Source organism: Cornus florida, unplaced genomic scaffold, assembly GCF_030987335.1.
Source record: "Cornus florida cultivar Cherokee Brave unplaced genomic scaffold, ASM3098733v1 CherokeeBrave_3.0.0_Hap2_Chr01, whole genome shotgun sequence".
Taxonomy (NCBI): domain Eukaryota; kingdom Viridiplantae; phylum Streptophyta; class Magnoliopsida; order Cornales; family Cornaceae; genus Cornus; species Cornus florida.
In genome coordinates, this window is record NW_026775571.1 from 91,746,475 (window position 1) to 91,761,964 (window position 15,490).

Genomic DNA, 15,490 nt, shown 5'->3' on the forward strand with positions numbered 1-15,490 from the left:
TTATATATATGTTGTCACATATTAAAAGAAAACCTATCCCTCTTATGTTGGACATTTAAAAAGAAACAAAAGTAACAAATTATGTTGTTAAAGTGAGAATGATGAGATGAATGAAATAAAAAAATACATGATTAATTTATAATCAACATGTTATCATGTTAAAGGAAAATTAAGAATTGCAATTATTAGTGATAAAATAAGATAAAGTAGGCACAAGTGAATTTGGACCTTAACTCACACAATCGTTCTCAACGGGTATCGCTCTTATGCTCTGAGCGCAATCCTACTCTTATTTTTAATGCTCCTCACGCGCTCTCGCTCCCATTATCAATGTTTGTGACTTAATTTTGTCGCTTTCGCACTCACTTTGGCTTTATTTGACTTAGCTTGGATCTATAGATGCACTAAGAAAAATAAAAAAATAAAACCAAATTTGGAAACATTAGGCATTCACCTCAACTAAGTTTCAATGTTGCATTATTGGGGCTGATACAAGATACAAAGAAAGCATATATATCATCAACTTTTGGTTTGATTGAGAATTCATTCCTTATTTCTACAAAGTTCCTTAAAAAGTTCATATCATTCTCGTATGATTTTTGAAACACTACATAAAAGTGTGTTTTTGAGTTCTTGATAGGAGATACATTGCAATCAAGCCTTAATACGACACAACATGCCACTCTGTCTCTTGAAAGTAACATAAAGGTAATAGCTTCCACACTTGCAATGAAAAGCACCCGAATACAACAATCTAATGCAAATTTAATTTAATTTAATTTATTTTTAATTTTGATATATATATATATATATATATATATATATATATATATATATTTAACGCAATGTAATGTAAATGACTTGATGTATATTGAGTTATGAAGCACGGACACGGATACGGGACACGGGTATTACACGACACGGATACGGCGACACGACAAATTTCAAAAAAATAGGACACGGACACGGCGGGGATACGCCAATAAAATTATATATATATATATATATATATATATATATATAATTATATATTCAAAATATAATTACTAGAATTTTGTACAGATAAATAAAACAATAACAAAGAACAGAATCAATTTCAATAATTTCATCTCTGTTATAAGAAAAATATGGACAAGAGAAAACAGAAAATAAATGAAAAATAAAGTTAATTCAAATTCTAAACAAAGATATGCAGAAGAAACATAACTATAATGAACTAAATATGTATATGAATAAACATATATACTTTCAGTCTTTCACAAAATCTTGTTCATGTAACTTAAATATATATATATATATATATTGTTCATGTAGAGAGATAATTGAAGAAGATGAGAGACTGAGAGAGGAGTGAGAGAAAATAAATTTTGTCTCACAGAAGTGTCGGACCGTGTGTCCGAGCCTCGAACACGCGTGTCCAATAAAAAATAATATTTGGACACTTCACAGAAGTGTCGGACACGAGTGTTGGTGTCCGAAAAGTGTCCGACATTGGTACGGGATCCCTGCAAGAAGTGTCCGTGCTTCATAGATATTGAGATATTTGCTTTTACCACGCTTATATGTGTTGTTTTAAGATTATATTAATGTCGTATTTTTATATAGACAGAAATAACCTTCAGCTTATCATTAATTAATAAAAAAGAGATTTGTATGTCAGATAAACACTTCTAATGTAATACTCAAGAGAGTCCTATGTGAGTACAGTAGGGTCTCTTTGAAATATACTCATATATATATTTTTAACATTACTCTTAATTAATTCATGTGTAAATGCATCAAATTATAGATATTCATCCACCTCCTTTTCGTCCACTTTTATTGCATTTCCATTCCCTCCATCTTGAAGATGTTCTCCAACTGATCAAACGTCCATCTACTTCCACAATGACATAAATACCCCTGTAACCTTTTTCTACCACTGACTTTGCCACATAACTGATAGGATATTTTTGTAAATTCACACCCGCATTGACCCAAGTCAGTTTGATGAGAGGTATAAAACACATGAGCCTCTCTGTTCATGATAAGATCATCAATCACCTTCCATCCCCTCATCCTCAAAACTCCACCACTGGCCGGAATCTTGACACCAACTTCGCCAACGATCTGACCCACCTCCGCCCGGAAAATGGGTTTTCTTTGAAAATGAAGATGGGTGAAGAGAAAGGCTTCCAAGAATCAAAAGGCGGCCAAAACTCGCCGGAATCGTCCGCCGGAAAACCCAGTATTCAGCGAGCAATCGAGCTTATATCCTCTCTAATCTCACTCTCACATTCAATCAAAGTCTTCTCAGTGAAATGGCAATCCATACGTATCAAGCTGGAAGAGCTTCTCTCCGGCCTCACAGCCGTCCAAAACTGCGACTCCGGCGACAACCCATCACTCTCCGGCACAGTTCAGAGAATCATTGACACGCTGACCAGTTGTTACGATCTTGCGCGACGATGCGTCGACCTTTCCTTCAGTGGGAAGCTGTTAATGCAAAGCGATCTCGACATTCTCTCTGCGAAATTCGACTCACACACAAAGTCTCTCTCTGAAATTTACACTGCTGGTTTGCTTTCACACAACTACGCCATCGTCGTTTCGAGGCCCAGTCTCGGAGCGTCTCGCGACGACATGAAGTTCTATGTCAGGGACTTGTTGTCGAGGATGAGAATTGGTGGCACAGAAATGAAGAAACAAGCTTTGATTGCTTTCAATGAAGTCATCGATGAGGATGAGAAGTATGTGAAAGTTGCTGTTGAAATTGGTAGTCTGATTAGTCTCTTGGTGAAATTTCTCGATTCACAAGAAACCCAGATTCAATCAGAGTCTGCGAGGGCTGTTTCGATCATTGCAGGGTTTGATTCATACAGGAATGTGTTGATTGGGGCAGGGGTTATTGCGCCATTGATTAGGGTTTTAGAGAGTGGGGATGAGTTTGGCAAAGAATGGTCCGCCAGGTGTTTGCAGAAATTAACAGAGAATTCTGATAATGCGTGGTCGATTTCGGCTCATGGTGGAGTGACAGCACTGTTGAAGATATGTAGTGATTGTGATTTTGGTGTTGAATTGGTTGGTTTGGCTTGTGGGGTGTTGAAGAATCTTGTCGGGGTTGAAGAAATCAAGAGGTTTATGGTTGAGGACGGCGCGATTTCGGTGTTCATTAAGCTTGTGAGGTCAAAAGATGAACTTTCACAGATAAGTTCAATGGATTTTCTTCAAAGTATGGCCTGCGGGGATGAATTCACGCGGCAAATGATTGTTAGAGAAGGGGGAGTTCGCGTTCTGGTTCGCGTTTTGGATCCCATATCAACATTCTCATTGAAAGCTCGAGAGATGGCCTTGAGAGCAATTGTGAATTTGTGCTTTTCATGTCCAAGCACTTTGAACATTTTGATGAATTATGGGTTTTTGGATCATATAGCGTACTTTCTTCGCAATGGTGAGGTTTCGATTCAAGAATTGGCACTGAAGGTGTCCGTTAGGCTATGTGGAACATCAATTGAGGCCAAGAAAGAAATGGGAGATGCAGGGTTTATGCCAGAGCTTGTCAAATTGCTCGAAGCAAAGTCATTCGAAGTCCGGGAAATGGCAGCCGAGGCACTCTCCAGCATGATATTACTCCCCAAAAACCGAAAACGATTCGTGCACAGTGATCAAAATGTTGGGTTGCTTCTACAAATGCTCAATCCAGAAGAGGGAAATTCCAGCGGCAAGAAGTTCTTGTTGTCTGCTTTGATGTCATTGTCTAGTAGCAACAGTGGAAGGAAGAAAATTGTGAGTTCAGGGTATGTCAAGAACATAGAAAAGCTTGCAGAGGCTCAAGTTTCGGATGCCAAAAAGATTGTCAGGAAGTTATCATCAAGCAGATTGCGCAGTTTGTTCAGTGGAATCTGGTTTTCTTGAATGTAATCTTCTTGTATCTTCACCTACTGTATATCTTCACAAGTGTCTTCATTTTTTTTTTTTTTTCCCCAATTTCATAACATGTTTATCAAAATCTCAAATTGCGTTAGAACACATCTTTGTTTAGATTGTAAGTGTTACTAGACAGATGCAAATAAGAAAGGTCTTGTGATAAGATTTTGTAATTATACTCTGGCATATGTTTGTATGCAGTAAAGCAACTGTAGTTATTTTAGTTGAGCTGGCATTGAAAAGGGTATTATGAAGATCTTTTTTTCATATGGTTTTGTTAGAGTGTGCACATGGGAAAGACATAAACTCTAAATGAGCATGTGAGTTGTATCCATCAATTTTTTGTCTTCCTTCCATTGCTTACAAATAGGAGAATGATAGACGGACCCCTTCTGTATTTCCTTGTATTTTAGTCCCCTCGGCTTTCTTATCATGCATTCAGTATATATATATATATATATATATATATATATATATATATATATTTGTGTGTGTGTTGTGCGTGCATGTGTATGCACACGCGTGAATCGGAATTGGTTTCCATGATGTATCTAGAAAAGTTGTAAGATGAATTGAATTTAGTCGAATAAATATTTTAATAAAATTTTGGATAAAGTATAACACCACCTCTCGAGGTTTGCAAAAAGAACATACACGTAAAATTTACTTATTTTTTAGACAAAGACACCCCTTCAAGTTTGATACACTCACCAAAGACATCTTAATGGTAATAAATTGACATTTTTACTCTTTGACTTTTATATTGATCAATTTGAATATTGAAATGACCTTTCTAACTCATACCCATAACTTCTTTCCTTCTCTCTTCTCTGTTCTCTATTCCTCCGCCCCAATACCAATACACACACATACTGTCACACAGATTCAAAGAGGATGTCACGAGGGCAAACGAAGGTGTACTTTCAACAAATTTCTAGTATGCCAACCATCAATAGATAGCACTGTCTTGTAGATCATAGGGCACACAAAATTGGTGGCCATATGTAAGTAAATTGGTGAAACACCAATTTACACACACACACACACACACACACACATACATATACATATATATACACACCTACCCACATATATATATGTATATAAAAATACATATATATATATATATACTCACACACACACAAGGTGGCGACGACGGAGTTCATCATCACCACCCACGCACTCGACACGCTCCTGCCAGAATCTAACTCGTGCCGAACGCGCCCACGCGTTCCTTCTTCAGCCTTTTTTCCGGTGCCTTTAACCCCTCGCTGATCATCACCAACTCTCTGCCACCGCTGCCGCCCTTTGCCGCTGCTCTCTACCGTCCGCCGTAGATCTCTGGAACCATTGTCGAGGTCTCAAACACATCAAGGTGGCCATGGTGGGAGGAGGTGGTAGTGGAGAGATATAGAATCGTTGGATGTAGGTGGATTGTGGTGACGCTAGTGAATAAGTGAGGGTTGTGGTGTTGATTTTATTGTGGGTAATGAGTTAATGGTGGTGGTTGTGAGGGTGGAGATGGGAATGGTGGTGGTATTGGTGCTAGATCATGCCGAAATACGTAGGGGTGGTTGTTGGGGTGTAGATGGTGGCGGTGGTTTGGGGGTGGGGATGGTGGTGGTTGTGGGGGCGGGTATGTGTGTTGTTGGTTGTGGATTTTAATGTGGTGGAAGTGCGAATCTAATTGTACGGTTGTAAAATTGATTGGGTGTCGAGGGTAATTTGGTCATTTAAGTATTTTGATAGATTAAAAAAATAGTGAAGGGTAAAATAGATTTTTTAAATGTTTTAAGACTCTGTTTGAATGACAAATTTCACAGGGGGTGTAGTTGTTCAAAAATAAACAAACTTTCATCTGCATATTCTTATCCCAAATTTTAGGAGTGTCTCTTTTACTTTACCCTAAAATTTTTGATCTTTCTGTCAATAAAAAGAGAGCTTATTACTCTTGACATGGAGGTTGTTTCGATGGACTTACTCAAATGTATGGTTCATATGTGAGACAAATATGCATGAGTTATCGTGCCCTAAGCGGCTTGGGATTTACCGGTTGGACTTTGTGAAGTAAGTCATCTGCTCACGGATTTAAGTATAGGAGGGAATGGGAGTTGGGACCATGTTTATATCTTGATTTTGGACATGACAGGACATGGAGTCCCATATGTTCCACACACTATTTCGTTGTCAAAATGTATGGAAGGTTGAGGATGCAATGCTTCATTGCTTTGTTAAAATTCACACACTCTGAAATTGATAGTAGATGCTTGCAGCCTGTTGTGAGGGCGGGTCTTGGCATAAATGGTTAGGTTGCTCAATTTTGACCTCAAAGTCGTGGATTTGAAATAAGAAAATATTTTTCTGCATGCATTGATTCAAAAGAAAGAGAGAGAATTACATACACAGACTTATTAGTAGATGACGCTAAAAAGAAAGAGAAGGAGTTACGCGTTCAACGTATGGAGAATTGCCTCGGACCCCAAAACAAACTTAGTTGTCACAACCTTATGGCCGCCCAACAATAAATCATTCTAGCCACCACTCTCGCTGGGGATAGGAAGTAAGCCCCACAACCCAAAAGAGGCGAAGAACAAATAGAATTTGCTACAAAAGCGGGGCCAACATATTCTTATAATTTTATTTTGGTTATATAAAGAAATATGGAAACAAAATATCAATTATGACATTAATTATATTCCACTCCACATTATATTGGGTATGCTGGGCATACTATGTTATTAGTATGCCAACTCAATAAAAATACATTATTTAATGAAATTCGTTCCACCTATTTATAGTGGTATGTCCGACTCACCCAATATTTTCTCCCAAAAGAATAGGGGATCCTGGTTTAACCAACCATCTCTAGTTTCAGAAAGTTAAATAATTTGAGTTCAATTCAAAGAAATCTAATATTTAATTTAAATTTCACTTCAAATGAAATAAAATTTTAAGAATTTCAGGACTTAATTTCAGTTTTAGCATAGCTCCTAAGAATCTCCCTTGGTAGTTATCACAATCCAGTAGAAGTTAAGCACGCCACGGTCCGTTGATGCCTTTAATATAATGAAGCATTCATTGAGCTTTCTTTCCTTGCCAATTTAACTCCTACAAAATCTTGGTTCATTTTTGAGAAATTTATTTATTTATTTATTATTATTTTTTAAAATCTCAGAGAACCAAAAAACAGAAAAAAGAACAATTTGAAAGTCTACTAAAAAAATTGCCAATTTAATGTAGGACAAGAGGACTGTATGTGCTCGGTGGTGAATTATGGGATACTCCCCACCATCACCGACAAAAAAAAAAAAAAAAATCTAAACATTGTTCTCTATAACAAAATTAAAAGGATACAATTTCATAAAAGTCTTCTATGGTACGTTCCTGAAAACTATTCTAAGAATTTTAAGAAGTTGTTCCTACAAGCATTTTTCTGAGCTCTTACCACACCAGACTTCCAGTCATAATAACATCCATGCATGCATGAAAAAACTCCATTGTCTTTGCATCATCGCTGAGAGGAGATAAAAAGCAAACTGATAACAAACAATTCAATGTTCAACTTACAACTTATCAAAAAAAAAAAAAAAATGTTCACCTTACAACAGCCCCAAGGAGGCACATGGTAAAACTTGCCATACAATGATTGACAACATTCCACATCTCCAGAGTCTCTAATCTCTGCTGGTTGATCTAAATGTGTGTGGTGTATAAGAGAGCTTACCAAGATCTTTTTCTTTTAACTTCAGAGAGTGAGAACAAAAGGTGGGGAATCCTTTCTTGGACCAGCTACAGAACGATAAACGTAAACTTTGTCTGCTTGACTGTCAACACTTTCATCATCCTTCATTACCTCAACATTCAACCTTGGCTTTTCCCTTGCCAGTAGTCTACACCCATTCATTGTCACATTGCAAGCTGACATCCAGAGTGACATTGACTCATACTTCTCCAAACCCGAGAGTAGTGCTGCATTCCCGAAAGGGCAATCCCTTATTTCAAGCTTCTTTGGCTTTGGGCAACCTCCTACCACACATTGCATTCCCCAGTCGCTGCTGCCAGCAAATTCCACTGAAAGTGTTTCTAGGTTTTTGGCATACTTCCCAATATACTCAAATGTGAGGTCTGTTCACAGGCCTGAAACTGCAAGCCTTTGAAGTTTGGTGCAAGTCTTTACCACTGCGCCAAAAGGCTTATCCATTGGTTCATCTGTAAGATGATCTGGCTGGCCCGGGTTCATTATGCAGAGGCGGAAATGAGTGAAATCAGGGCAATTCTGCACTATGGTTGCCACAGCAGCATTAGTCATCTGCTGGCAAAAAAAGAGAACATAGCGGAGTTTGCAGCATCCATGAGACACGGCAACAAAGCCTTACTCAGTCACCCCATGGAAGATATCCTGGCCAAAAGGAACTGCAGGAAAGACACGGAGTTCCTCAAGCAATGGGCACCTAGTTCCCAAGGCCTCCAGCCCCATGTCTTCCACTGTGTCCAGGACCTATACCAAAAAGTGAATTTAGATACTAGAACATAAGAACATATTCTGATTTAGTGTAGGCTGTGAAGTTCTCTGTTAGTCTTATCTACGGCATATATAAGATCCCCAAGTTAAACTAAAATTCAAGAATTACTCAGATTGCTAGATGTGTAGCTCAATAAATCATTCTTCATGGGTTACTTTATTGTTCTTTACTGATACAAAAAGGGCAAACAGATGATTCTATATTATAATAGGACAAACTGGAAATGATAGTTTCCCAAAATTTATGGCAAGCTGATTAGGAGAAAATTTGGAGTTGTTGAAAGTGCACTATGAAATGACTAATCTAGCAATAAACAAGGCATTATCGGCAAAAAAACATTTTTCATTACTTCTGACTAAGACCAAAGGAGGAGAATGATTTTCTAAACAAACTTTGGACGGTCAATTGTCACAACACTATAGCTACTTCCACAGTCACTATGGAAGAAGGCTAGGCGATCTGGCAATAACAATATCCAGAAAACAAACTTGTGTTTTTCATTAGTCAAAGGCCAATCACAACAGATATTTTACCAAAAGGTAATCAAGAATGATCATTGAAAAAAAAAAAAAAAACTACGGAAATTTTTTATGAAGGTAGACTGACTGATAGCTGTGAAATTTACAGGATAATTATTGGTCCTGCCCTCACACTTGATCCACAATCCACTGGCAAAAAAGTGGAACATTTGTAAAAAAACATAGATGGTGATATTGTCAACAATTAACATCCATGGTTCCATGGAGAAACTATCAGCATTCCTGTACAATCCCATATGTAAACATGACATGTAAATATTGGTGCCCAACACAAGGGCAAGGTCTCCAAGTTTCCAACACTGTGACCAATAAAAGAAATGCAGTCTACAGTTATCTGGAATCACTCAGTCAGTTCATCATTAAATGAAGACTCAGCATAATCTGCATTTTTAGGTTTAATGGAAGATGAATGCAGGATAACAAAGCTATATTTTCATAAATGTCCAATGAAATTCTCAACAAAAAGACACGATGAAATGATCATTGACGTGAAGCTATATGGTGGGCAATTAATCGTTTATGAGACAAGGAATTGGAACCATTTCATTAATAAGACGGTGAATGGTAGTGAGCCAGCTATGGCCCATGACAAATTCAAAAGTTGTAGAGGCATCTTCACATTTTCCCTTAATGTGTTACTCAATAGAAATCTAAAGATATTTTCTGTGAAGGGAACGAATTAATTAGATAGAAATTTGGAGTTACTTACCCAGAGGCGCCGCAGATTTGTTCATTGAGCAAGAAGCTTAGCGAATTCACCACTTTGTAGAGTTGCATAGCTCAAATTTAATAAAGTCAGACTGGCACAAGCAGGGTATAGAATTGGGAGATAGAGGGAAGTGGCTTCCCATAAACCTGAGAGGGTGTGTAGATTTTTGCAGTTGCTGAATGCACTTTCAAGCTCCGTAGGCGTGAGCTCTTGGTGGCAGGAGCCAGTACCAAGCTCTGTTAGCTGAGGTGCCCGCACAAGCAGTCTTCATAATTGTTCCAAGGTGATCTTATTAACCTTTAAAACACTTAATGATTTACACCTAGTAACAAGTCTTTCAAGGGCATCAAAACTGACATCACTGCTCAGGCTGGCAAAGTTCAATACTTCCAATGATGTGAATTTTTCAGGAAAGCAACTTAACCAACCTCCACCAAAATCATCCATGCCATTCTCCTGTACGTCAAGCTCAGTCAAGTTCCTTCAAGACATTAAAATTTAGAAGTCCTTTTCCATCCAAACTGCAAACTAAGTAACAGTGGAGTGTGACACAAAGAAATTACACATACTCACATTGTCACTTGTCACCAAATCACAAAATTGAGGAACTATAAATCCCTAATCAGTAACATGAACAAATAGAATTGTTTTAGTTAATTTTAATAATAATAAAAAGAATCAGCTCAGTTCCGCTGTATAACTTTTATTCATTTGACATATTTTATGATCAACTAAGAAGGCTAATTTACAACTGGTCGGTAGAATATTTGACCTAGAAGGATTATTTATAGAAGAACACTCAAGTTGAAGATCCAGATCACTGCCTACACAGAACCTGGATACAAAAGGAAACAACAAATTGTAATGCATTTGTATGAAAATGTCTCATAAAAAATCTCAGCAAGTAGAGGTAACTAAATGGAAGACATAAAGCATATCCTGGTTACAAGTCAATTATATTTGTGTCAAACAATGTTGCAAGTTGCTTTATTTAGCCAGAAGGAATAGACTCAAGGAATTTCAGTTTAATGAGGAATGTATGTCACTAAGATTTTTCGCATCTCAATTAGAGACTGGGTTCCCTGAACCAAATGGAGAAATCTTCACTGGCTCTCACCCAGATGATTCTCAAGCTGCAAACTTCGTGGAAGCATCAAATCTGGTGATTGGTAGACTACTGCTATTTGTGAAAGCATCAAATCTGAGCCATTCTAAAAACTGCATGCACATAAAGTTCATGGGCCACTCCCAAAATTATATGCTTACAAATTCATTGCCTAACCTAATTGATTCATTCCGCAGATGACAGATCCAACATAGTTTGTTTCTCCTAATTATATACTTGTAAACAATTCATTTTCAGTCCGATTGACCTAAAGCTATTGAAATTGAAAACAAACCATTCTTTCTCAGTATCAATAAAATGGGAATACTTTAACAGCCAAAACAACTAGATGCAGAGTTCCAATTCATTTACTACAATTACTCTCTCATGAAAGATTAGTATATGCAGGATATGACATCTAGAAAGCAACAGAGAAAAAAGAAGACAAAAAGAAAGAAAACATAAAGTAGAAGCACTTCAAATTCCACTAAACTTTTGGTTTTCACAGTAAAAACAAGACAATTGAACAAATCTCCCATACCCCAAATCAATTCATTTATTCTTCAATAGTCTCAACTACCTCAAGAAACATAGTTTTAAGGGATAATTACATTTAGCTCTCTTGTAGACTGCCTAAATGATAGGGACCTTTTCAATAGTTTCAAATATAACATTGACTTTCCCTTTCGGTGTTTACTTTAATCCGAAGGTGTTAAATGAATATTATACCCATTGTACTTTTATTATTTTTAATGTAAATTCTATGTTTCTTTATGAACAAAATAGTCTTTTCAAGCTCTTTAAGGGCATTATTGGGTTTTAAATAAATATCGAGCATGACAAAAACAGACAATGTCAGATTGTAAGGTCAGTGTTAGTAAGACATGAACCAGGGGAGACGTCAAAAGTTATATTCGAAAATAGAAGAGAGGTTTCCGTTATTTGAGCAATCTATAGTGGACATAAGTGTAATTATCCCTAGTTTTAATCAACTATTTCACATACATAAACACATTTCTTATGATTCCTGACAACATTACCAGATCTCATACCCAAACAACCTTCTAAATTACACAAAAGAAGCTAGAAATGCAGTGAAATATAAACCAAAATCTAAAATTTTCATTCAAGAAAAAGGCTTAATTAACAAACACAAACACACAAAATGCTTACTTGCAATGAGTTGCAATAGCAGCAAGGCCATCAGTGCTGAACCCATCACAGCTCAAAAGCGAAAGAGCTCGGAAATTCGGAAACATTGTTGCCAGGAACTCCAAGCTCTCATCACTCACTGCCGTCCTCTTCAGCCTCTATTCCTCAAGAAAAGGGTAAGCCCTCGAGAACACCACCAGCCACGAGTGAATATCAGCTCCCCAATTCTCCGGAACCAAATTGAAATCCGAAAACGGGGGATTCCCTTTCAGGGTCACGCTCCGAATCTTGGGAAACCGCCGGACAACAATCTCCGGCGAGACCGAATAACAGTTGCCGATAAACACACGAGTCCGACTCAATCGCTCGGCGTTGTACCAATGTTTTCACATAAGTGAGACTGAGCTTCGATCTTTGTGTGACTTCACAAGGGACATAACTCGTTCCACGACCTGGTCCGGAAATGGCAAAAAGCAACGTGACTCGGATGAGTCGAGCGAGTCTTTTCTCTCTGTATTTCGATCCATATTTAAAAAGTAATTATTTTTCGAATGAGAAACTTAGAAATACTGACTAAACAATTAGTAGAAATCACTCATCAAATCAATCCAAGGGATGCTTCAAGTGCTAGAACAGTAGAACCTTGTGCTGGAAAGGTTTAGAGAGAGGTTTTCAAGGAAAGTTCCTTCAAATATTGTACTACTAACAGAGTAGCTTCAATAATTATAAAAATAATCGATACTATTTACTCACAATATGTGTGTGTGTGTATATATATATATCTCTCATTTCAGTTGTAGGACTGAAATATATAGGTCTCTCTCTCCTCCACACACACACACACACACACACATATATATATATATATGTGTGTGTGTGTGTGTGTGTGTGGAGGAGAGAGAGACCTATATATTTCAGTCCTACAACTGAAATGAGAGATCTCCCATAGAAACAGCTTGAAGGTACGTAACAAGATTTATACTTTATGGACATTAGGACGTAGACATATTAAACACAAACACGTATATATATATATGTGGAGAGAGAGAGAGAGAGAGATTAAGGAAAGTTTGGAGATTTGAACAAATCTCTGATGTTTGTAAAAAAAAAAAAAAATAAATAAAAATCTCGGATGAATCGCTCTGGGTTGGCCCAACTCAACAGCAGAAATATTGGGCCCAGACCATCCCACCATGCTCTCACTTAGGCCAACTCTTCAGTCGAAGAGTTGGGCCGAAAGCATCCCAACCATGGATTTCATGTCACAAACATGGTTATTTTCTTCGAATTCTGTATGGGGCTTTTGTCAAAACTATACACACGGAGGCAAATAAAATTTGATCATTTTTAAATCTATTGATTTAAAAACTACTTTACAACTTGGGCTCAAAACTCGCCGAATTTTTCAAAACAGTGTCCATCGTTGTTCCCATTTATATAATCGGTTTCTCAACACCGCCCCAAACAAGGTGGGGCTTGCCGGGATAAGAACTATAAGGGGCCGAACCGGTCGGAATGAGAATTTTTATCATCTCTAATATATATTTAATTAACTTATTTTAGTAATATATCATAATATGTAAGAATAATTTAATAAATTTATAATATATTCGGAGTGAGGCGGGGACAACCTTTCCTCGAAACCATACTAAAACCTGTTTAGTTTTTCAAAGCAGTTTCATTTCCATAATTAGTTTTCTAAAAAGACGAGGCCCAGGGAGAAAATTTTTGCTATCCTTAGTACAATGGTAAATCTAACACTATAAGATTGCCTTTAGATTGTGACCATACCCTTGCTTATGTTACTAACTTGCTACTACTATATTCTTTTGTATATGTGGGTATTACATGTTAATTGTTTTCTCCAAAGAAATAAGATAACCATCGTATCTACAGTAATTTTTTCTGCAGAGAATTTATAATTGATGATACCTCCTATTTTATGTACAAATTAGCCTCTATTTCGTAAATAAAAGATTACCAATTACAAAAAAAAAAAAATAAAAAAAAAAATGATCTTCACACACGATTGACCAGTGGGTAATTTATATTTAACGCAGAATAAATAATACCGAATGGAATGATATGGAATAGACAATCAAGAGATGCTTTATAGACGGGAAAATCATGACATCTTCTACTTCAAACTAAGATACCAATCACTTTGTATCTGATCGATCACAAATTCCCATCCGCATGCTATGTTTGGAAGGGGAAAAAAAGTACATGAAAGGGAAAGGGAAAGGGCAAGGGTTGTGGATGCTTTGAATATTATTTTATAACATTATCACTTCCACTAGTAAAAATAAAGTCACATCTCATATGACAGGCTTTAATAAAACTTGATAACAATGTTTTTTTATTTTATTATTGATTTTTTTTTTTTTTTTTGCCCCTTTCTCCTTAATTTGTAGTTTTGAAGGGACACTATTTTGCGTCAAGGAGGTGAGATGACTTTGTCAAAAATATATATTATTTTTTGCAAGATAAGAAGTGCTAGATGTTAAATTAGTAAATGCATAGAGTTGAAGTCTAACATTCCAAGACTACGAGACATCTGTTTGTCAAAAAATTATTAATAAGGCAAACTTATAATTGTTATAAATATTATATTCAAAACTAAAATAAAAATAACACAGGGGGGGCACAAGCACCGAAGATGTTTCAAATCAATGAACAAACTCTTCAAGTAATGTAACAGATTATAGTTATGTCATTCATTTTAGGAGGATTCAATTGTGTTTCTTACTAACACGAAATGAAGACCGAACAAGAAATTAAAAAATGTGAACAAAAATCATCTAAAGAGTGATTAAGATAAAATATATGACTCAACACGCATCTGTATAGGAACTTCCTCCAAATTTGTCTGCAAGCAAACATCTTTATGATTTTTTAATTTAATTTATAATTATTTCCTTTCAAAATAAAACAGAAACTAAAGGACATTACAGTTGTTTTTGAAGAAGACTATAAATCTAGAAAATTATGTTACGCATTTGATTCTTATCTACTTTTATCAAAAAATCAAAGCTTCTACAATAATTTAATCTTTAGTATTCAATTGGGAACAGATCATAATGATATTTTCCTTGTCACCTTGCATGCAACTCTACCATGACCAGTATTCTTTATAGTATTAAGTATTAAATTAAAAAAGGAAAAGAAAACAACAAACAATTAATTCAATTTTACTTGGGTCAGTTAAATCATTAAAAATAAAAAATAAAAACAAGATTACTCAGTTCACACGTCAGTCAATTATAAGGAAGAGATTTATGTGACATGTTAAGAGAAGCAAAAAAAAAAAAAAAAAAAAAAAATTGACAAAACAGTTAAATCCATTGTTGCATAGGACACATTGATCCCAAATCATTTCACTTATTTTAACATGCATGAATCATAACATTACTCAACTTTATTCGACTTTCTCTTGAATGCATTTAGATGATCGAAATTCAAACAAGTCTTAAATGCATTCAAAGAGAGTCTTGTTCGGTTTTGAGCCTTGCTCTCAAGTGCGGCTCAAACCGGTCCCACTTAAATATATTCGGGG

At 36.3% G+C, this 15,490-nt stretch overlaps 1 protein-coding gene and 1 pseudogene across 1 annotated transcript; one reads left to right on the plus strand and one right to left on the minus strand.

Annotated features, from left to right (window-relative positions):
* Positions 1-1,992: 1,992 nt before the first annotated feature.
* LOC132306427 (vacuolar protein 8) lies at positions 1,993-4,082 on the plus strand. Its single transcript, XM_059803815.1, has one exon. The coding sequence runs from the start codon at positions 2,008-2,010 to the stop codon at positions 3,892-3,894; it is 1,887 nt and encodes a 628-aa protein (XP_059659798.1). The 5' UTR covers positions 1,993-2,007; the 3' UTR covers positions 3,895-4,082.
* Positions 4,083-7,062: 2,980 nt separating this feature from the next.
* On the minus strand, positions 7,063-12,665 carry LOC132306435 (protein TRANSPORT INHIBITOR RESPONSE 1-like; annotated as a pseudogene).
* Between the last annotated feature and the right edge of the window lie 2,825 nt (positions 12,666-15,490).

Bases quoted from the DNA above. Each gene is read 5' to 3' on its own strand.
- LOC132306427 (XM_059803815.1), top strand. From the start codon at position 2,008: ATGAGCCTCTCTGTTCATGATAAGATCATCAATCACCTTCCATCCCCT.